The sequence below is a fragment of the Zootoca vivipara genome, chromosome 11, assembly GCF_965207765.1.
Source record: "Zootoca vivipara chromosome 11, rZooViv2.hap1.1, whole genome shotgun sequence".
In the NCBI taxonomy this organism is placed as follows: Eukaryota; Metazoa; Chordata; class Lepidosauria; order Squamata; family Lacertidae; genus Zootoca; species Zootoca vivipara.
In genome coordinates, this window is record NC_142594.1 from 1,800,372 (window position 1) to 1,823,285 (window position 22,914).

The 22,914-nt window shown below is 44.7% G+C and overlaps 1 protein-coding gene across 1 annotated transcript in view; it reads right to left on the reverse strand.

Moving 5' to 3' along the window:
- Positions 1–22,914, reverse strand: part of CNTNAP2 (contactin associated protein 2) — an 836,988-nt gene that overhangs the window by 229,528 nt on the left and 584,546 nt on the right. Inside the window, exon 12 of the mRNA XM_035101355.3 lies at positions 9,983–10,102. Within this exon, the coding sequence (XP_034957246.3) occupies positions 9,983–10,102 (120 nt within the window). The remainder of the gene's footprint in view (positions 1–9,982; positions 10,103–22,914) is intronic.

Below are 22,914 nucleotides of genomic sequence, written 5' to 3' on the forward strand. Positions count from 1 at the left end.
TCTATGCTTCTATGCAGACACACACGTTAGCATGCAGTGTGTGATTGTGGACATTTCAGGCTTGGCAACAGCAGGGACAGGCTCCCATCAGAGAGAGGAGGATACAAGATGGTGGCAACAAGAGAAAGGTTTACAGATGGAAGAGGCTGGCTTTGGAGATGGCATTGGGGCAATGCCCAATTACTCAAGCCCAATATTTTAATTGAGCCAGAATTGTATTAATTCATCAACTAACATTGTGGCCCTAGAGATACCGTAATCATCCCCTTCTGTTCAGCCAAACATTTTCTGGCAACAAAAGTGAGAAAACAATCATAGCCTTTGGGTAAATACACACATGTGGTTTGTGAAAAAAGCACTGCTTTTTTCCTGGGGGTACGCAGGAGTATGCATACACCTACACATTTTGTGAATCTTTGTACTTTTGTCCATTTACTGTATGTATTTTGCCTGATTTGAACTATAAAATGGTGATTTTCTTAAGTCAAAATAAGAATACCCCTAAACATTTTTTTAAAAGCACTGGAAAAAAAGAAAGGGAAAGCAAAGCTTCAAAATTATTCACAGACACCAAAAAACAAAGGGGTTTGAATCTCAGATTTTTTTAAAAAAAGAATCTCAGATGGACAGGCTCATGCAAAAATTGAAAAAGTTGTGCAAAAGGTTTTTTAAAAAACATCCCACATCTTCTCATTTTTCAGCTTCATTCCCCACTCCCCAATAATTGTTTGTTCAGTCATAATATATTTACTCCCTGCAATATGTTAGATGCTCACCGAAGTCATATATGGAAAAGAACCAATATAGTATAATTGGCTCCAGTCGTACGTTTAAAAATAAGCAAAGGCAAGCAGATGGATCCTCCACAGGAGGCCCCAGGTATCTCCTCTAATGAGATGGAGTTCTGCAGGTATCTAGAGGCTGCTGATTGGCTTAATGCTCATAAGACCTATTTTAAGCACAAAGCAAATTTCACAGAATAAAAAAGATCACATATTTAGCAATTTATCACTTGTTTTCAGGAAGGAGTGGGTCTCTCACAAGACATGTGGGGAGAAGCATTTTGCTCCCCTCTTTTGTGGCCCTTAAAAGACACTGCAGGGGCATACAGTTTGCTTTAGCAACATGAAAATTATGAACCTCAACTGATTAAGGATGATCCATGCACAGAGGTTGGAAGTGGCGGAGGGAACATTCCTGGGTGCTGAAAGGCACTCTCTCTCACACCCACAAGCAGGACAGGGGTCGAGTATGCACTAAAAATCCCAGCATGTGCATGATGTGGTTCAGGTATACTGCTGCCGCATGAACACAGCCAGACCCTTTCCAGTTAGAGCCACATGGGGCCTCATTGCAATTGGCTGGACACATCCATCACGAGTAAGGGCTAGTTCACACAATCTAAAAAAACCAAGTAGTAAAGTTGTTTATGGGCTGCACAATTGCTGCTATGAGGTTTCATAATCATCATCATAATAGGAACAATAATAGTAATAATAAAAACAACAGTAATTCACTTTTTATCCTGCCCTTTCTTCCAAGGAGCCTGGGGCAGCAACCACATCTATAATAAAGCATTTTTAAAGCATTCTAAAAACAATTGCAACATTCTAAATACTGTTTAAAACATTCTCTCATTTGAACCCCCCTGCCCACAGCACCCACAACAGAACCCCAAAATTTCATAGGATCATAGAATCATAAACTTGTAGAGTTGGAAGGGACCCTGAGGATCATATACCCTGTCCAGGCTTGCACCCCAGGGAGGTCACTTCGCCCTCGGAGCATGCCAACAGTAACAGGCAACCATCACAGATAGGTTGAAGGAGTCTGCTGGACTGTTGATTATATATTGCCCCTGAAGTATGTCTGTTCAGGACATGTGCATTATCATATTATATCATAAGGAAAGATATGCTTTCAGCAAAGGATACTGAATGGCCACAAAACAAAAGGTGGTCTCCAAAGCAGCACTTTTCCTTGTGTTATTTGGATAAATCTAGAGCTCTAAATAACCACCCACTCTATCCCATATCACATGGAAGTGAGCATGGCATCACAGTTTTATGCATGCTTTTCAGAAGCAAGCCTGAAGGAGCAGCCCAATCAGGTGCCAGGAGGAAGTTAATCAGCCTATTAAGTTGGTAGGATGCTAGGATGCAACAAATGATTGGCCTGCAGCAGCAGCCCAATCAGGCGCCAGGAGGGAAACATAATCAACCAATCAGGCGGTACTCATTGTGTATACAAAGCCTGAGGTTTGGGGGAAAATTCAATCATTGTTCCTATGAGCTGAAATAAAGAGCATGAAATTACTACTTGACTCTGAGTATATTTCAGGAGGGGAAGGAGCATCTCTCTGGAAAGCAAAGACGAGACAAGGAGAGCCCAGTGCCGGAGGTGGAAACAGTAGGCGGCTGAAGCTCCCTTGGTTTTACGTGGCTCTTGAGATGTTGATCATCTTCCTGTTTGTTTGCTAGAGCTGGCCATTGGGGGAGGGGTGCATTATTCAAGGTGAAGCATCCCGAAGGTGGCCAAGAGTGACTCCCTGTGACCCTGAGGGGAAAAGACTGTGGCAAAGAGGGCAGGTGCCTCTTGTCCCTCCCCCCAAACAAACAAAGCTCTGAAGATAGGTCTTGTGGCTCCTCTGCCGTCCCCGCACGGCCCTCGGCAGCTCTCTCCTCCCGCCTGCTTGGCTCAGGCTAGCAAAGCAGCACCAGCAACTGCTTTGCCTCCATTGCTCAGATCGGGGTGAGGGGCGGGGTAGACTTCTTCTGCTGTGAAACTTGTTCACAGCTCTGATGCACTGTGCCCAACCTCAACTTGCCCTCCTCGTCAGGCTGCCAAGAGAGCGGGGAGGGTTGGCTTCTGCTTGGCCAGAGCCGCTTCTCTTCAGGGCGACATGGCCCCACTCTCTCTCCCTGGGCCGCATGCTCCTCCTGCAGCCTCCTCCCACTCCCTTTCCTTTCTGGCAGGCTGTGAGCGGCTCTGTTGCTGCTGCTGCTGCGCCCACCTCGAAGTTTGGCCAGCAGCTCTGGCAATAATCAATATTTTTATCTATAGACACACTTATGAACTTATTTTAGCCGATTTTGCGCTCCCCCTCACCTGCGCCTCTGGCAGGGTCCCACCTTGCCACCCCCTAGTTACGGCCCTGCTTATAACCACATTCACAAACTTGGGCTGCAGGAAGTGGATGAAGTTCAAGTATTAAGATACCCCCTGCCACAAAAGCTGTTCTGTATACTATTATCAATCACAGCAGCTATCAATCTATGTATCTCTAAATATTTCATTTGTAAAATTGGTTAGGGAACAAAAATCTCTGTGAATCCTACAAATTATTGTGAGAAAATTAATATTGATATCCCTCCATACTGTATTTGCAAAGGACAACAGTGTCCGATGTAGACAAATTTATTGTGCAATCATCAAACTACACCGCTGGTGGCAAGACTGATTCGTTTAAGCTTTGACTGGTGGATGGATAAGCTTGAGTCAGGCTCAAATACCCATTTACCCCTGAGCAGCTACATGGTATGTGATCACACGAGGCCTGGAACCTTCAGGATTGTAAACTGATGGGCGGTCACACTCTCACTAATTTGTGCTAGTAGAAACTTCAGATATAAATCCCAAGATTGAGACTGCTCAACAAGGCACAAGGAAAATGAAATCATATAAAATCAACTTATATTTATCTGTTAACATGCAGAATCCCACAATTTACTTAATACCTCTGTCAGATTTTCAACCCCTGTTGGATTACTTAATTAACAATCTCTATCAACCACCCAGTAGTTAAAGGGAAAATAGCAGAAAGTTATTCACTGCTCTGGTTCAACACTTTTTCTTCTTAATGTGGGTTGTGCCAGAGAATTCCCCAGTGGACTGTGGCTTTAGATTCTGATCTGTAGCCAGTCTGTCAGGGCAGCAGTCAGACTCTGGCCAGCAAGCAAGAAGCAGAGTTTGTTAGAGAAGTTAACTCTTTATTCCTCATCTCCCTCTGATCTTGCCTCAGTGTCCCACCACCGATCCCTGGGCTTTGAGATGTCCTCCTCTGGGGTTTCCCTTGGGGATTCCCTGGCTGGTGCCTCCCAGCACTCCTCCTTCATCTAGCCCAGGCATCCCCAAACTTCGGCCCTCCAGATGTTTTGGACTACAATTCCCATCTTCCCCGACCACTGGTCCTGTTAGCTAGGGATCATGGGAGTTGTAGGCCAAAACATCTTGAGGGCCGCAGTTTGGGGATGCCTGATCTAGCCAGTCCCTGATAGTTTGGCAGGATTAATCCCATTGTAATAAAATAATAGAAATTACAAGTAAAACCAATTTGGGATGAGTTTTGTAATTGCAAAGTGAGAACAATACATGAAAATAAAATTTCACACATATTGATTACTGAATATTGTATCAGAAACAAAAGCACTCTGATGAAAGAAAGAACAAGCAAGCAAGCAAGCAAACAAACAAACAGCCTTTCAAATATATTCAGAATGTTATCAAAAACGGAAGCACCAGTATCTTCCAGGACCTGGCTAATAAATTTCCAGAGATGGATGAGGGGAAAATTTACAGTTGCACTCTATGTGCTGTAGCAACAATTCCCCTTTTCTCACAAGTTCTGTGGTAATACAATTTTCATTATTATTTTTAGTTTTGCTAAAGGTCAAGGTCATTTTGTAACCCTTTGTAATACAACACATTACACTTTGCCCATTTCTGCAAGAAGAGAAAAATGTAATAACATTTTGTTTAAAAACGAGAATCATATTTAAGCCTTAACCCTTATTTCAAAAACTAAATTTCAATGCTGAGTTTTGAGAGATAGTGAAAAAAGGCACAGACATCTATGATTTCTGTCTATATGCTTTAAGTGTACATAGTTTATTGGCCCTCACATGCCTACAACGCAGAGCAGGGTGGAAGCCTCAATGTCTCAGACAAATCAGGAAATCTGGAGAGCTTATCATCTTCCCACTCACCAAGGAAGCAGCATGTGGGCTTCAAAACATGAACAGGCTTCTAGTACAGCCTCTGGTCAGCACACAGTTCAACAGTACCTTCTGGTTATGCCAGTCCTAGACATTTGGTATGTACAGCTAACTATTTACAAGGGAAAGCTGCTGGCCATCCTGTGTATGTGAATACTTGGTGTGCTGGATTTTGTGGGTTCTTCCCAAGCAGTGAAGAGAATTTTACTACAGCACTCCTTCCTGGGATTTCAGATTGAGTGTGGCCACATTCCTTCCCACTTGGTGGCATGTGACAGGTTAAGGGGCCACCTGAATTCATTCCTTGTGGTTGCCCGCCTGTGGGCCACCAGCTCCTTGCTCGCCCTATTTCCAGATCTTTTCTGTCCTCCCATAGGAAATGCTTCCAAATGCCCATGCCCCTCACCCCCAAACTCCATCTCAGCCAAGCCTTTAGGGAATACAGTACCTGGTTCTGCTGGGAAAGCTGCTTTGATGTCTAGGTTTTATGCATTTCTCCTCAGATAGGTGGATTTCAAGCATTACAGAAATCCTATCAGCAATGGAGCCACACACAGGCCTTTTAAATATTCCAAGCTGACAGAACAATCCTGACTTATAAGTGTAACTTCGGTCGCCATACGTTACTCTGCTCTAAAATCTGTTCAAGAGCCTCTAGGAGGCGCTTTTCTCAGCCACGTCAGCAGGAAAGTTTCGGACTGAGTTTTGAGGTCCCATGACTGAGTTGAACAGAGTTTGGAAAAGGTCTTTCCATGACCCTGCCAATCCCCAGAGATTACTGGCTCTTACTGCTCCAGTGTAATCTTTAACCAAGGATAAAGAAAGCTATGTAGGTTTTAAGTATATGGTTAACCATAGAATCGTAGAATCATAGAGTTGGAAGGGACCCAAGAGTCATCTAGTCCAACCCCCTGCAATGAGGGAATCTCAACTAAAGCATCCACAACTGATGGCCATCCAACCTCCGGTGAATAAGTCTAATCCTATGACCAGTTCAGAGTAAATTTTGATACTCCTAAGGAAACATCTACGCAGAGACTGGCGTCCTTCAAACATAAGGCTCATCCGCACTTCCATTTGTCCTGTGATTTCTAGGCATGGGTTCAAGAGGGGTGTTTCTTTTGTCCCACCACTTTCCTTAGGAAAACCTGCAATTGGAATTGGAATGAACATCGATTAGGCTTTCTGCTGAATGGTGCTTGCTCCAATTCAGCACTAAACTGCAGGTTTCCCCACGGAAAGCAGCGGGATAAAAGAAAAGCCTCTCGGACCCTGCCTACGAGTCATGGGGCAAATGGAAGAAATCAAAGGGCCGTGTGGATGAGCATGAGTTTGGGCAGGTTGTTCCTGCTGACAAATTCATGCCACGTCTCCAGACAGGGAGAACACTATGCTGAGGAAGGTCTCCTCCACTCTGGCCACATTTGGCCTTGTCAAAGCAAGTTCTCAACAAAGCTGTGGTATAACAAAAAAGCCAATATTGTATTTCATGTCTCAAGCCTTTTTTCCACATTCTATACAATGGACTGAGTGCTTCTGTGCCCCTTTGGGGAAAATGGGACCCAGGGGCTTCTAGGAATACAGAACGCATCTCTTGGTCACAGGTAGCAAAAAACAATGATCATTGACATCAATGTCAAAGGCACACAAAAGCTTCCCCATACTCTGCCATGAGCTGTGTCTGTCTGTGAAACAGAAAACAGGCTTGGCAAGAAAGATACTTTAAACTGTGCCTTAAGATCCACATTAGCAGTGCGTGCGTGTGTGTGTGTGAGAGAGAGAAAGCGAGAAAGAGGATAAATTGCTCCTCCAGCATGCTGACTCATTCCTTTGCAAAACCGCACCTGGCAGAGCAAACAGGCAAGAAGTCCTGAATTTTTAATGTGAACAGTAGCAGCACTGCGAACTTGCCGTTTGTGATGGCCTGGGACTCGGGCCCGGACTCGGAGCTGGAGGAATCACAGCCTGTACTGGACCCTCTGCCTGGGACATCGGCTGAACCTTGTCTGGGCCTGTTCATGAAGAGCCTCAGTCTGCTCAGGTTCCATGCAACAAGCACCAGCTGGGCCGACTCAGGGGCCTGAGCCTGGCCTGGCTCCAGGTGCTGAGAAATACCTCATTGCCAACAGCTGGTCCACTACCGGCTGGGTCAGGAGAAGCTGAGGTGGCTTCTGGGTCCAGTAACCCTCCAGCGTCTCCCGAGCTGCAGAGACTCAGGGCTGAGAAGAGGAGAGACCTGAGTACTCACAGGAGGAGTGCTCGTCTTCAGGCGAGGCAGGGTGGTGAGTCATCGGGGGATCGGGACTGGCCATTGCCTCGTCAGACCCTGCCCCAGGTTGCAGGAGCAACATTGCTGATTGCCAAATCCTGCCTGTGCTCCAGAACCTGGCCTGCCTGTGTTCCTGCTCCTGACCTCGCCTAGTCTCCTGCCCTGCACTCTGCCTCAGCTTCATTGGACTGACCTCTCATGGATTCCCTGGACTTCTGACCTTGCCTCTCGGTTTACCCTTGGACCAGCACACCCTTTTCTCTTTAGGTAAATTAATTTAGAGAATTAAACATCAGAGCAGAACCATCCCCCGAAAACTGACTGGGAATTCAAGGAAGAATGCATCGCTCCCTCTTTTGTCTCTTTTTAAACACACTTGCCTCTTTTTATGGCTCTCATTATAGATCTTGCTAATCAATGAGCATAATGTGCCATTTCAACATGATTTTAAATGTTTCATTTCTTTTAACATTAATCTACTTTGAACTTTTATAGCTATACAGATAGTAGGAAGGGAAAACACAAACCAGCAAAAACAACCACCACCCCCCATTGGAGAGCAGGGCTTTTTGCAAAATGTCTCTCCTCCTCACGTGGAATGGTTTGCTTCTCAGCTCTGCTGTCTGTCAACTTGACAAACAGCATCACTAGCAAAAGCAACTGGGTCTTGATGTGACATGCCCAGGAGTCATTGCGTGAAATGTTTGTTTCCTAAAGGCAACAGGGCCTTGAGGAAGGAGAGAGAATAAAGAGGCTGCTTGTACTACAAGGGGACAATGCAGAGGTAATAGCCCAACATAACCACATGGAGATAGGCACATCTTTTCACGCAAAGATGATTTGCACCATTAACATCCACAAACCCCTAAAGTGCAGAGGTGTGTGGGTGGGGGGGGGATCTTTAGAACCTTGACAACAAAATGGAAAAGTAAACCACTAACAACCTCCACATGTATTCATTAAACACTCCCAGGGACTAAATAATTGTAAAGTCTATAAAAGCGCACATTTCACTTTAGCAAAGTGACTATAAAATGGAAGGGAGAGCATTATGGTGCGCAATCTTAATGAAAGCTCTCCATTTGACCCCTGACTAATGGATACCAGTTCAGATGAAGGTAGAAAGGACAAATTGTGTCCTCCCTCAAAGAGACCTGGAGACTGACCTCCTGTGTTACGGTACCTTTGACAGATCGTCCCAGTGATTTCTTTCCGTTATTCCTTCTTTCCCCTAAATTTGTTCCATTGTTTCCTTCCCCCAATTTTTAACCCCCCCCATTTCCCTGTTTGTGGAGCTTGCTGCTGCCCGCTTAATATTGCTCTCGGGGCGCCTTTGTACGGTGGCTTCTAATCCTTAGTTTCAGCTGTGGCTGCAGCTTTGGGGCTGTATATTTAACGCAGCATTGGGGCGATTCACGAGTTTCACTTTTGGGGCTGCTCTGTCCAGCCGATTGCTTTGTTTTCTGTATTGAGAGTTCCCTCTCCGTTAGATCAGCGATAATTTTTATTTGCCCGTTCTGCATAAAGGCCGGTGGGGAATTCCCTAAGGGCAGGAAACCCCCCCCTTAGCCCGGCCACCATTTTGTGCTCCCTTCTGAGTTGGGGCAGGTTTAGCCCCATCTAGTTTGGCGGGAGCGCCATTCTGATTGCGACCGTTCAACTTCCAAAATGTTTGAGTTCCGAGGCGCAGCTCCCAATTGGTTGCATTCAAGTAGAAGGCGCCTCGGATGTCCGCGTTTTTGAGGAACGTTCAAAAACTGGAACACTTACTTCCAGGGTTTTGGTGTTCAGCAACTGAAACGTTTGGCAATGGAGCTGTCCAAGGACATAATACCATCTAGAATGGAAAATAAATTACATACGACTTCTGTTTTTCTATATACCCTGTTTCTCCGAAAATAAGACGTAGCCATAAAATAAGCCATAGCAGGATTTTTAAGCATTCAAGGAATATAAGCCATACCCCGAAAATAAGACATAGTGATAGGCGCAGCAGCAATGCCGGCCGTGGCAGGAGGAGGAAAAAAATAAGACATCCCCTGAAAATAAGCCATAGTGTGGTTTTTTTTGAGGAAAAATAAATATAAGACGGTGTCTTATTTTTGGGAGAAACAAGGTATGTGTGAAACCTCCCATGAGTCTTTGGGTTGAGCAAGGAGTTGAGATGAAGAAAGGAAGACCTTTAGACTTGTCCCTATTCTGACTGCTCAGTTTCTGTGTGGCCGTAGATATGCCACCATCAGTAAATAGATCCTCAGAAAAATGGGTATATTTAACAGTGAGTTCTTGAGGTGCAATATGAGAGAGAGGGAGACTGAGACCAGGGTGTTGAGGTACTAGAAAGCTTTGCTCTGAATTTTCTTTTGCCAGCTACCAACTTGTGGGCCACAGATGAGATTCTGCTATGGGAGAAGTGGAAGGAAGCAGCAGTTGGTTCTAGCAGGCCAACATGGAAGGCTTGCTGTTTCCCTCTCAGCAGGTACTTCTGTTGGCTTATTTCAAATTTATTTAAAATTGTCTTCTTCTAGGAATTCTCTGGCAACGTAAGTGGGGTCATTCCATTTTACGCTTCATAACAGCCTTAAGCAGTTAGGCTGAGAGAGGCAGGGAATGACTGCTATGTTGTGATTCAAATCTAGTACTCCAATACAACATGGTTTCTCTAGTCTATGAATAAAGGGAAGGATCAAGGCTATGCGCACAAAGAACACAGTGTTACCTGTCATATTGCAGTGCACTTTCAACGGTCCCAATGCGCCGCTGCCATCTGGATCTATCCAGTAGAAGCCTGTTGGTTTGCCCAAGTGTTTATATGCTTCACAAGAGAGTTCATAATTAGCTGAAACAAATAAAAAAATAATGCTGAGTAAATCAATTGCCCTGAGATCCAGAAACATGGCATTCTTGGGAAAAGTCATAATATTGTAGTAATTGCAAAAGAATTGTAAAACCTTTTATATACTGTAAAGAATTTAGTAAGTTAGTGGAAGTGTTTGTGATATGCTATTTATCATATGCCAGAGGAAACAAAATTTCTAAAAGATTTAACTCTTTAAAAATTGGCAAAATTTCAAGATTGCAATATGTAGGTAATTGCTATTTAAGAAAAATAAAAACTGATCAAAGGGAAACTTAAAACAGTAAGTTTCCCATTGATCAGTTTTTATTTTTCTTAAATAGCAATTATCTACATAGTGCAATCTTGAAATTTTGCCAATTTTTAAAGAGTTAAAGATAAACCGCCAAACTGTGATTTGACATTTTTATTGTTGTTTTTGTTTTGACCATCAGGGTCATATCAACCACAGAAGGTAATGTTGTTGTTTAGTTGTGTCCGACTCTTCTTGACCCCATGGACCATAGCACACCAGGCACTCCTGTCTTGCACTGCCTCCCGCAGTTTGGTCAGACTCATGTTGGTGGCTTCAAGAACACAGTCCAACCATCTCATTCTCTGTCGTCTCCTTCTCCTTGTGCCCTCCATCTTTCCCAACATCAGGGTCTTTTCCAGGTAGTCTTCTCTTCTTATGAGGTGGCCAAAGTATTGCAGCCTCAGCTTCACGATCTGTCCTTCCAGTGAGCACTCAGGGCTGATTTCCTTAAGAATGGATAGATTTGATCTTCTTGCAGTCCATGAGACCCTCAAGAGTCTCCTCCAGCACCATAATTCAAAAGCATCAATTTTTCGGCGATCAGCCTTCTTTAAGGTCCAGCTCTTACTTCCATACATCACTACTGGGAAAACCATAGGTTTAACCATACGGACCTTTGTCGGCAAGGTGATGTCTCTGCTTTTTAAGATGCTGTCTAGGTTTGTCATTGCTTTTCTCCCAAGAAGCAGGCGTCTTTTAATTTTGTGACTGCTGTCACCATCTGTAGTGATCATGGAACCCAAGAAAGTACAATCTCTCACTGCCTCCATTTCTTCCCCTTCTATTTGCCAGGAGGTGATGGGACCAGTGGCCATGATCTTGGTTTTTTTGATGTTGAGCTTCAGGCCATATTTTGCGCTCTCCTCTTTCACCCTCACTAAAAGGTTCTTTAATTCCTCCTCGCTTTCCAGTCCCACAACCCAGTGTACGCAAATAACTTTGGGACAGGCCCAGCCTGGGTACCTGCCACAGTCACCAGGGGGGCCGGCCCTGTGTCGTTCGAGGTGCTAACAGGGGGGGCAAGCCTGGTGCTGCCACTGCGATCAACTACGGTGACACTTCCCGGGGGGAAACTGCGAGGAGAGCTGGACAGAGGAATCCCAAGGGGATAGCAGAAAGGTGAGGCCCATAGAGCAGGAGGAGCGGGTAAGGGAGGCAGAACTAGAAAGTCCAGAGGTGACCTCCAAGGTCGAACAACCACAGGAACCAGAAACACGACTGAGTGGACCAGCAGTACCCACCCAATGGCCCTGTCATAGCCGGCAGCCCTGGAACAAGAGCCAGAACCAGGAACCCCTACCGATACCACAACGCATACATAAGCGCCTGGCATACCTCAACGACTACGAATGCTAACCTTCCGGGCACAACAGGAACATAGAGGGGAGGGGTGTTATGTACTAAGCTTGGATGCTAGAACAATATGCAGGTAGGATCCTAGAAGGCAATAACTGATTGGCTTGCAGGAGGAGACCAATCAGGCTCCAGGAGGAAGTTAATCAGCCTATTAGGCTGGTAGGATCGTAGAATGCAACAGCTGATTGGCCTGCAGGAAAAGACCAATCAGGCTCCAGGAGGGAAGCAGAATCAGCCAATCAGACGGGACTCATTGTGTAAATAATGTATATAAATGCCTGAGGTTTGGGGGGCATTTCATTCACTGTTTTACAAGCTGCAATAAAGAGCATGAAGTCACCACAGGTCTCAGAGTATATTTCAATTCTAAAAATGAAGTGCCAATATAATTTACAGCTGGCAATTGCCAGCATTCTAAAACAAGATACCCAGAGATTTACCAACTGCCTGCTGCAAAATTATTTTAAACCAGAATAACACAAGTCTTAAAAAATCCCTGCATTTTTATTAGCACCTGAATATTAACCTCATTTGTTCTTTGTCACATAATTACTTAAAAGCTGTGAATTTGGACCTCATTAAATTGCATTAGTCCCTTGGATCACCTACTTCTTTTCTAACAAAAGTACAAACCTTTTTCCAACATAGTATCATGTGCTCAGGAATTATGATGTATCATGAACGCTCTCTGATTAAAAAAGCGTACCAACAGCCGGTGTACAATGCAGCTAATTGCAAGCCTTTGTTTTGTTAATGGCATCTAATATTACAGGAGGAGTTGCTCCTCTGCAAACAACCTTGACAGCTGCCTCCTATGAGCTCCTATGGCTCAGTTCCATGCCCCATTTACCTTGGGCCAGAATGCTGTTTAAAGTGATGAAACCCACTTTCTGATGCCCAGGTTATCCCAACCACACCATATTTCAACCAAACCTTGCCCTTGACTTCCTCACGTCCATAACCCATGGTTCCTTCTAATGGCATTAACTCCCCAATAAACTTTCCAATGGATGAACTTTTGCCATAGGTCCTCATCCCCACTTGTCAGTATCTGCAATGCAGGAGGTTGCTCTAGAACAGGGGTCAACAACCTTTTTCAGTGATGGGCTGGTCCACCGTCTCTCAGACCATGTGGTGGGCCAGACTATATTTTGGGGAAAGAAATTTATGAATTCCTATGCCCCACAAATAACCCAGAGATGCATTTTAAGTAAAAGGACACATTCTACTCATGTAAAAAAACGCTGATTCCCAGACCATCTGTGGGCCGCATTGAGAAGGCGATTGGGCCGCATCCAGCCCACGGGCCTTAGGTTGCCTTCCCCTGCTCTTGAAGACCCCGGGGTCCCTTCCAACTCTACAGTTGTATGATTCTATCTTTGTATGTTGGCCTCTTTTATCCTTGAATTTTGGGAGGTTGGGTTGGAAGTCACTACCCCTAAGAAAGCTAGTCCCACCCTTTCCTGAAGAGCCTTCCTAATCTGGCTGAACCAGAGCGGAGTCAGCCTCCTTTAAATACCTCAACCAACCCCAACCTGGTGCATTTCAGAGGTTTGGTACTCCAACTCCTATCAGCCCCAACCAGCATAGTCAATTGTCAGGGATGATGGGAGCTTGAGTCCAAAACTCTTGGAGGATACCAAGTTGAAGAAGGTTTATATACCTTCACCATAGGCTCCTCTGGGAGAAAGGGTTGCATATAAATTAACAACTACCCTGTCTAGTAAGAGACGTGGGTGGCACTGTGGGTTAAACCACTGAGGCTAGGGCTTGCCGATCAGAAGGTCGGCGGTTTGAATCCCCGCGACAGGGTGCACTCCCATTGTTCGGTCCCTGCTCCTGCCAACCTAGCAGTTTGAAAACACGTCAAAATGCAAGTAGATAAATAGGTACTGCTCTGGCGGGAAGGTAAATGGCATTTCCATGCGCTGCTCTGGTTTGCCACATGACCCGGAAGCTGTACGCCAGCTCCCTCAGCCAATAAAGCAAGATGAGCGCCACAACCCCAGAGTCGTCCGCGACTGGCCCTAACGGTCAGGGGTCCCTTTACCTTTACCTTTACTCTGTCTAGTCCAGGCATCCCCAAACTTCATTCCTCCAGATGTTTTGGACTACAATCAGAGCCGTCTTAAGCTTATCTGTCACCCTGGTGCAAATATCCCTCCAGCGCCACCCCCCCCCATTTCCCTCTCAGTGGGCTAGAGGCAGAGCAGGGCGAGGTGGATCAGGGCGTGTGCGCAGTGGGAGCACTTGTGCGCCTAAGCACGGGGCGATGGCGGAGGGCTCCCCAAGAGCGCCCTTGCGTGGCAGCCGGCTGGCCAAGCCAAGAGCCCTTCGGGGAAAAGCCAGCAGTGGGATGGGCAGGATTGCGTAGGGAGAGCTTCTGCTCGCCGGAGCTAGCCAGCACTCGGCCGGATGGTGCCCATGCTGGCCTGGCGACTGAGAGGTGGCCCACAAGCCTTGACTTCGCCTCCAGCCATCTTGATCCGCCAACGCCGCCAACGTGTCCTCACCAGCCGCGCTATGAAGCACCTCCCGGTCGAAGCACGCCGTGAGGCTCCCGGCTTCTTTCCCTGGCAGGTTGCAGGCCCGATCCCGGAGGAGCAGCACTCTGCAGCGCCGACGGGAGGCTCACGACTGGCTTCCCTGCAATGGCACCCGCAGCCCAAAAAGAGGCGGGCGAGGGCGGCGCTGCCGGCGGGGCTTGAGTGCTGCTTCTCTGGCAGGGAGGAAGCTCTGGGCACAGCTAGGCATGGTGGAGGCACCCCCCAAAGCGCCTCCAGAACTTGGCGCCCTGGCGCCTTGCACCAGTAGCCTCTATGGCTTGGTGCCCTTGCGCCTTGCACCAGTAGCCTCTATGGCTAAGACGCCCCTGACTACAATTCCCATCTTCCCCAACCACTGGTCCTGTTAGCTATTGATCATGGGAGTTGTAGGCCAAAACATCTGGAGGGCCGCAGTTTGGGGATGCCTGGTCTAGTTACTGCAGCTATGGGATTGTGATTAGGAACAGTGCTTAAACAGGGGTGGAGCTGCTGACTCCATACTATTATGTACCTCAAAAAAGGAATAGGAATACATTGGAGGTCAAAACACATCAACAAAAAGGAGGACATCTATTTTCTAGCCTGTGTTTGTCTTGCTTCTAAGCTAGTTTCTAGTTTTGAAATTTTTGAATCGTGTCAAAAGGCTCCAGCATTCTCTCCTTTCTACTTTGCACTATGAAGAACTCATAAAACATCCCCATTACCAGTGCAATATTCAGCATGTCCTGTGATAAAACACATCAAATTAAAAGGCAAGCATGAAAGAAAGAAAGAAAGAAAGAAAGAAAGAAAGAAAGAAAGAAAGAAAGAAAGAAAGAAGATGGGCATATGCCAAAGTGCCATTGAAATGACTCTGGGCTAAATCACATTGTTGAGAAACAAGACAAGGGGAGCCTGTCATTAGAATGATAAAGATGAATGTGTCTTTGACATGGCAGATGGTAAAGAGGATGATTGACACGTGGAGGTGAAATTATAATTAAGTTACTACAAACTATTTCAACTGGCAGCTCAGCTCAGCCTGAATACAAAAGCAAAGGAGTCTGCCAACACAGAGAGCGATATGCTTTGATTTCAAGTCAATTTCAGGAGTGGAGTTGCTTTTTAACTTATGCTACAAGAAAAATATGGTGGTGGTGGTGGTGGTGATGATGATGATGATGATGATGATGATGATGAAGAATAGGTTCTAAAATGTCCCCCCAATCATTAGAGTTCTAAGTTAGAAAACACATTGTAAGAATGGACATTTATACTATATGTCTAGGGGTACATAGTGCAAACAACTTGTTCAAGCATTTATCTGCAGTGGAACTAAGACCTAAGTAGGAAGATTCTAGGATGAAATCATTTGTTCACATCTGCTGCTCTTTGGAGTCAGAAAGACGGAAATATAAGCATCGCCATGCATTACACTTGTGGAATGGTTTTCTTGCAGTTATCGGAGAGATAACTGCACCCCGACCACATGGCTTCTTCACCCCAGCCTCTGCACACTGAGCAAAGATGCCTGCAGAGGGGAAGCCTATGTGTCCAGGCATCCCTGGGAGCTAAAACTCAGGCATGGGGAAGTAGATGCGCAGAGGCTTTTCTCCATAAGGTGTTAACACCCCGTGCATCATGAACATCAGGTGGAAGTGCATTACAAGGAAGTAGCCCTGTTCCACGGTAGATGTCTGAAGGGGATGTGACACCAGACTGGTCTTAAATGAGTCTGGCTTCAGAGTTTGCTGATGGCAGTGAAACACTGCTGGAGTTCACTGCGGAAGAGCCTGAGACTTAGAAGTCAGCATAGCCAAAGTAAGTCGAGAAGACTTGCCTCTCCTAAGCAACACACAAATAGCCTTTTCTGAAGCAAGCCTAGTCAGGGTTGCCCATGGCAAATCTCACTGTCTGGGGCTTCTCTCCTGCCTCTGCCACCCCCCCTCCACTTCATGACGATGATGGCAGCAGCAGCCCCTCTCCCTCGGCTTCTTGGGGACTGTGTGTGTGCTGTGCTTTTTGCTGCTACTGCTTTAGTGATGGCTTTACATTTTTCTTTTGCTACCAGGCCCTCCAGCTCCCTCATCCCTGCCTTGCTCTAGGAAAGAAGGTGGGCGGGGGGGGGGGCAGCCCTGTTGGGAGGGCAGGAAGTGGCAAGGTTGCCCAGGAAGCTGTGCTGCTTGCTGTGGCTCCTCAGGCACTTTGCCTGGGCATGAGAATAGAGGGGCTTTGCAAGCAGCATCCTATTTCCACATGTGAAATGTTGGATGCTGTGGGAATCGAAATAAACAGCTTCATTTTTAGGTGTATTTTAGAAGTGCTGGAGGTTTCCACTGAGTTCATAAGAAGTAAGAAGCAGCTCCAGTGGTTGATTCGTTTTCCCCCTGGAGGGGGGTGCAGACAGTGTTTCAAGTGTATTTTGCTATGAAGCATAAAGCCAGCACTCTGGGGGCTCTTTAATAGCCCTCATGCACGGTTTCCATTGCATTTTCTCACTTTACAAATAAAAGAAGAATTTTTGTTTTCAAAATAACAGCCCTGCAAGCTCTGTGCATGTCCTAAAGGCAAAAATAAACCGTTAAGCATCATACTAACGTCAATAATGACTCCTCTGTTGTCACTTAAGCAAACCTAACAGAGGGTGAAAGAAACACAAAGAAACAGCTGGATTTTGTTGCAACAAAAGAAAAGTGGTTTTTTTTATTAAAAAAGAAATCCAATGTTCAGGCAGTATAGAATGAGAATTAAAAATGTTTTTGTTGGTAAACTGAAGAGAGAGAATTCTAAGAATAAACTGGAAAGCTGCATTCAGTCCTTTACGGCCTTGTCCTTTACAGAGAGCTGGAGAAAGGGAGTGTTGAGTCATGGGGTTTTTGTAATAGCAATAATTTCAGTGACCCATCTTCATGAAAACAGCTCTTTATTTGAGGCAACAAGGCAAGACTAAGACTAAGGTACTGGGGCAGGAAAAGCTATACAGTATTTATAGAACAAGGGTTGGGTGAGGAAAGATACATTTAAGCGGGAACCAATGGTTTTCTAGCTTTCCGGTGGGACCCTCTCAGGCTGTACCCCTTAAACTGACAAATGAACATTAATCTTGCCAGGCTGACAAACTATTTGAATTGATACACAACAGGGAGCATGATCTTTGGCCTGCTTTTCAATCTCTTTGATACTTTTGACCCAATCAACTCTGGTCTTCCTCCTAGGCAGGGTCTGTGTACTGTAATGGAAAATAGGGGTGTTTGTGTTACCATGGGACCAAGTCCAGAAATGTATTGGGAGAGTGCTTTTTGGCCTCCTGGTAGAGTATTGCAGAGCCCTATTTCATCCTCAATGCTATTTATTTGTATGAAGCCCAGGGCCGGCTAAACCCTTATGGAAAGGGAAGGTGACCACCTCAGGTGCCAGGATGCAGATCTCCATTGCTCCTGATGTCACTCCCCCCTTCTTCGCTGGCAGGGAGGTGGGGGCACCATTCTGTGGTTCACCTCAGACGCCAAAATGTCTTGGGCCAGCCCAAATGAAGCCACTGGCAGCAGTCATTAGGAATTTTACAGCAAGGTGCCGATAGCTCAGTCGGTAGAGCATGAGACTCTTGTTCTCAGGGTTGTGGGTTTGAGCTCCATGTTGGGCAAAAGGGTCAATGGAGAAGCCATTGAGAAACAAGGAGAAGGTCTGAGTCTCAGCCTTGCAGAAGTAAGAAACAGTCCAGAGACACAGTTAGAAAAGAAAAATGGAAAATCAAGGAGGATTGGTGAATTGACTTTGTTGAGCCCTTAACTTCTTGTAGAATCCTGGAGGACAGTATAGTAGGCTGGCAGAAACCCTAAACAGGAATATTCCTGTGAAAGGGTAAGAATAGGATTTTGCTGCAGGGACCAGTTGTGGAGATGGTGATGCTTTGGGAGGACTTTTTAGGCTTTCTATTTTATTTTATTGCAATAAATTACAGCTAAAGACTGGCTTGAAGACCCAGCAATCACAGAACCATAGAGAACTGCCTCATTTTAGCTGGGATGCTATAGCAAGCAGTAGGATCATAGAATCATAGAATGGTAGAGTTGGAAAGGACCCCGAGGATCATCTAGTCCAACCCCCAGGAATGGAGGAATAGTCAGGAGGCCTGTATGGGGATCAAACCCATCTTGGCATGATCAGCACCACACTGTAACCAACTGAGAACTGGAAAGAGAACTGGTGGGGAAGCTATTCGTATTTGTTTTGCAGTATGTTAAAAAATTCAAATATAGCCACAGTGGAACCGACTCCCTCGGAAAGTGGTGGGCTCTCCTTGCTTGGAGGTTTTTAAGCAGAGGCCAAATGGCAGCTGCCATGGATGCTTTAGTTGAGATTCATGCATTGCAGGGGGATGGACTAGATGACCCACGGGTCCCTTTCATCCCTGCAATAATATGATTCTATGTTCCTGAAAGGGAGGGATTTTAACAAACACTTATCTAGTTACCCATGACATATTAGAATTACTCCAAGGGAGAAAAACTTTACCAAAGTGTGTGTGTGTGTGTGTGTGTGTGTGTGTGTGTGTGTGTGTGTTTTGGGGGGATAGGCCACAGATCAATTGATTTATATACAAAATAGCATTTAAAAAATACAAAATAATCATACAAATGAGTGCTTCATCTTGAAAAAACTTAACCAACTGAGTAGGTCTAGCTCACAATAAAAAGTTCTTCAAGGGACTGAAAATAAGAAGTGAGGAGAAGAAACTTATTGGTGGCAGGCAGTGTAGTTCGAAAAGATTCCAGACTTATTTTCCAAGGTAATAAAGAGGCACCACCTTTCCATGGCATCACCAAACCTGGTGTTTCCCTCCCTAAATTTAGGGATTAAAAGACTGGTTAACAGGCCAACAATGCTATCATTCAATTAACTTGCAAATGAGAGTAACAGGGTTTTGCAAAACACTGGATAATCTATTTTCCTACAGAATGTTGAAATGGGATTAATCTATGTACCATGGGAGATCCTCCATCATAGGTTTAAGGCAGAAATGCTCATTATGTAGCCCCTTATTTGTGCCTACCTATTTGCATTACCTCTCATGCTGAACACACAGAATTACAAATCTTCTTGAAAATATGCTATTTCTTAGAGTTGCAACTGAATTTTAATATGTGTCCAAATACTATTTTTTGCAGCTAAGCAGTTATTTTAAAGCAGTGAAGTAAGCAATAAACTTAGACTGAGTGTTTTTAATGGAAAAGATTAAAAGAAAGCTAATTAATTTTCAGATTTTACATGCAAAGTCAGTCTCAGGCAGTGATTAATCCCCAATAAGGATTTTGCTCCCTATATAAAGAATCTCAAAAGTCTCTCCTACTAATTATATGTTCTTTTAAATGTTGTGCCCTGGAAATACTTGTAGGTTTTAAAAATATATAAAGAAGTACTACATTGGCAATATTAAAGTTCCACCAATAATTTCATATATATATATTTTAACAGACCCTGTGGTATGCATTTATCAGAATAAAAGTTACAGATAGGTAGCCGTGTTGGTCTGAGTCGAAACAAAATAAAAGAATTCCTTCAGTAGCACCTTAAAGACCAACTAAGTTTTTATTTTGGTATGAGCTTTTGTGTGCATGCACACTTCGTCAGATACACTGAAACTGACGAAGTGTGCATGCACATGAAAGCTCATACCAAAATAAAAACTTAGTTGGTCTTTAAGGTGCTACTGAAGGAATTTTTTTATTTTGTTCAGAATAAAAGGTAAAGGGACCCCTGACCATTAGGTCCAGTCGTGACTGACTCCGGGGTTGCAGCGCTTATCTCACATTATTGGCCGAGGGAGCCGGTGTACAGCTTCCAGGTCATGTGGCCAGCATGGTGAACCAGAGCAGCGCACGGAAATGCCGTTTTCCTTCCTTCTACTTGCACTTTGACGTGCTTTCGAACTGCTAGGTTGGCAGGAGCTGGGACCGAGCAACAGGAGCTCACCCTGTTGCAGGGATTTGAACCGCCGACCTTCTGATCGGCAAGCTCTAGGCTCTGTGGTTTAACCCACAGCACCACCTGTGTATTAAACCACCTCTGTGGTTTAACCCACAGTGCCACCTAGTATTAGAATACTAGTTTTAAAAGCCTGTGAAATATCATATGCTGCGAGGAAGGAATTCAACACTTCCTTCTCCAATTCCTCTTTTTTTGCCCCCAGCACAAGCTGAGGCCTCACCTGAGTGGCCACTCCTAGCTTCTCCAGCACAGGCTGAGGCAGGCCCCAGTCCTGCAAAGCACTACAGGCCCCAGAGCCTGACTCCTGCCCATACTCCTGACAGTATCAGACAGAATTACATACAAAAATGTGTAACTTAGAATAAATCTGTGCTAAAATGCTTATGAATTTTCATTAAGGCTTGCCAAAAGATAATTTGCAAATTGATGTGGAAATGTGGAGAACTGAACATTGGAAAAATAAAAATCCTTCCAGTAGCACTTTAGAGACCAACTAAGTTTGTCATTGGTATGAGCTTGAAAGCTCACCTAGCAGTTCGAAAGCACATCAAAGTGCAAGTAGATAAATAGGTACTGCTCGGGCGGGAAGGTAAACAGCATTTCCGTGCACGGCTCTGGTTCACCAGAAGTGGCTTAGTCATGCTAGCCACATGACCCAGAAGTTGTACGCCGGCTCCCTCGGCTAGTAAAGTGAGATGAGCGCCGCAACCCCAGAGTCGTCTGTGACTGGATCTAATGGTCAGGGGTCCCTTTACCTTTACCTTTAAGGTGCTACTGGAAGGAATTTTTTAAATAAAGTGTAACAGAGCAGGTAAAATTCCAAAATAAAAGATAATACAAATTAGAACTCAGAGAGCTCACTGTTGTGGCCCTTTGTTTAATGCCAGATGCTAGACATTATGCAGACTTTACTGTCTCCAGATTGTCTTTGCCCACAAAGTCTTTCATGTATTATCCTTATATATTATGCCTTTTAGTTTTTTCTTGCATTTGGAGCACAGCAGCCTCGTTGTTATTAAAGCAATTGCAGCCTTTTCTGTTTCAAAAGTATCAACTTGGACTGTAGTGCATGTGTGTTTTGAGTGTTGCGACAGATCTTTGCATATGATAAAATGCTAATATGTGTAGTTTTATTAATAAAAAGTTTAATTGATAAACTTTATTTAATTGATAAAAAGTTTAATTGATAAAATTGATAAAGGCATTTTTGTAGTTTCCTACATAATTGTTTCACTGTTCACGGAGTGGGATCACAAATGGTGCAAACTAATCGATAGGAAACCTTTAGGAGTCTAAATAGCTCCAGCATGCAAATCATAGTCTATGTTGTTTATACATTGTTGTTTTCCTGATGATCAAATCTGGCTATGATTTTAAAGTAGTATAACAATTAGCCCATTGTCTATTCTAATTATAATGTGCAGTGAATAGAGGATGTGATCCTTTCTTCTTCTTCTTAAAATCACTCTAGAGGCAATTAACTCATTATCCACAATATTCAGAGCATTCTTTCCTAATAGGGTAAAGATTTACATTTTAGGAGAAAAATAATCAAAGCTCATTAGGCACCTAGGGCACTAAATGGAGCTAACATTTGGAGACTGGATCAGTGTATTTTCTCCATTAACATTTTAATCACATTGAAACAGGGGCAGAATGTGTGTGCAAGCCATATCTTAAATGAGCAAAATCAAGCAACACATCACCTGTTTGCATTTCATCCTGTTAACTGACTCCCGGTGGTGCAGGATTCTCTGAAGTTCATAGTTGCCAAATTTTCGCTTTTCTCGCGAGGAAGCCTATTCAGCATAAGGGAAAATCCCTGTAAAAAAGGGATAACTTGGCAGCTATGTCTGAAGTTGCAAAAAACTAACTACAGTCATACCTCGGGTTGCGAACATGATCCGTGCGGGAGGCACATTTGCAACCCGCAGCGTTCGCAACCCTCAGCTTATGCTTCTGCGCATGATGTTGTTTTGTGCTTCTGCGCATGCACAAGCGCTGAAACCTGGAAGTAACCCGTTCCAGTACTTCCGGCTTTGGCGCTGTCCGTAACCCGAAAACACACAACCCGCACCGTTCGCAACCCAAGGTATTACTGTAGTTAACTTCAAGGCTTGCAATGCAAATCTACTTTCAGAAATACAGTGGTACCTCTACTTACAAATTTAATGTGTTCCGAACGCACATTTGTGAGTAGAAAAAAATTGTAAGTCGAATCCCATAGGAATGCATTGGGAGAAAAAATTCGTAAGTCGAAGCAACCCTATCTAAAGCGCATCCAAGATGGCGGACGGAGCTCCATTCGTAAGTAGAAACATTCATAAGTAGAGTTATTCGTAAGTAGAGGTATGACTGTATCTCTTTATATATATACAGTACACATGTTCCCACTCACAGCCATTTTCAGAGCAGATACTAGCCTCTTATGATCAATGACTTACTGCTTTTAATCCTTGAGGAGTTTTGCAGAGCTATGATTGTGGGGCACCACTGGGATACAAGGATCTCCCCCTCCTGCTGAGACCAGCTCCCCTCCCCTCTGGTCTCCTCCTAGAGAGGAATGAAAGGGGCAGAGCAGAAGGGGGGGTTGTGTGCAGACACAGCCTATGACTGCATGGGAAACAGCC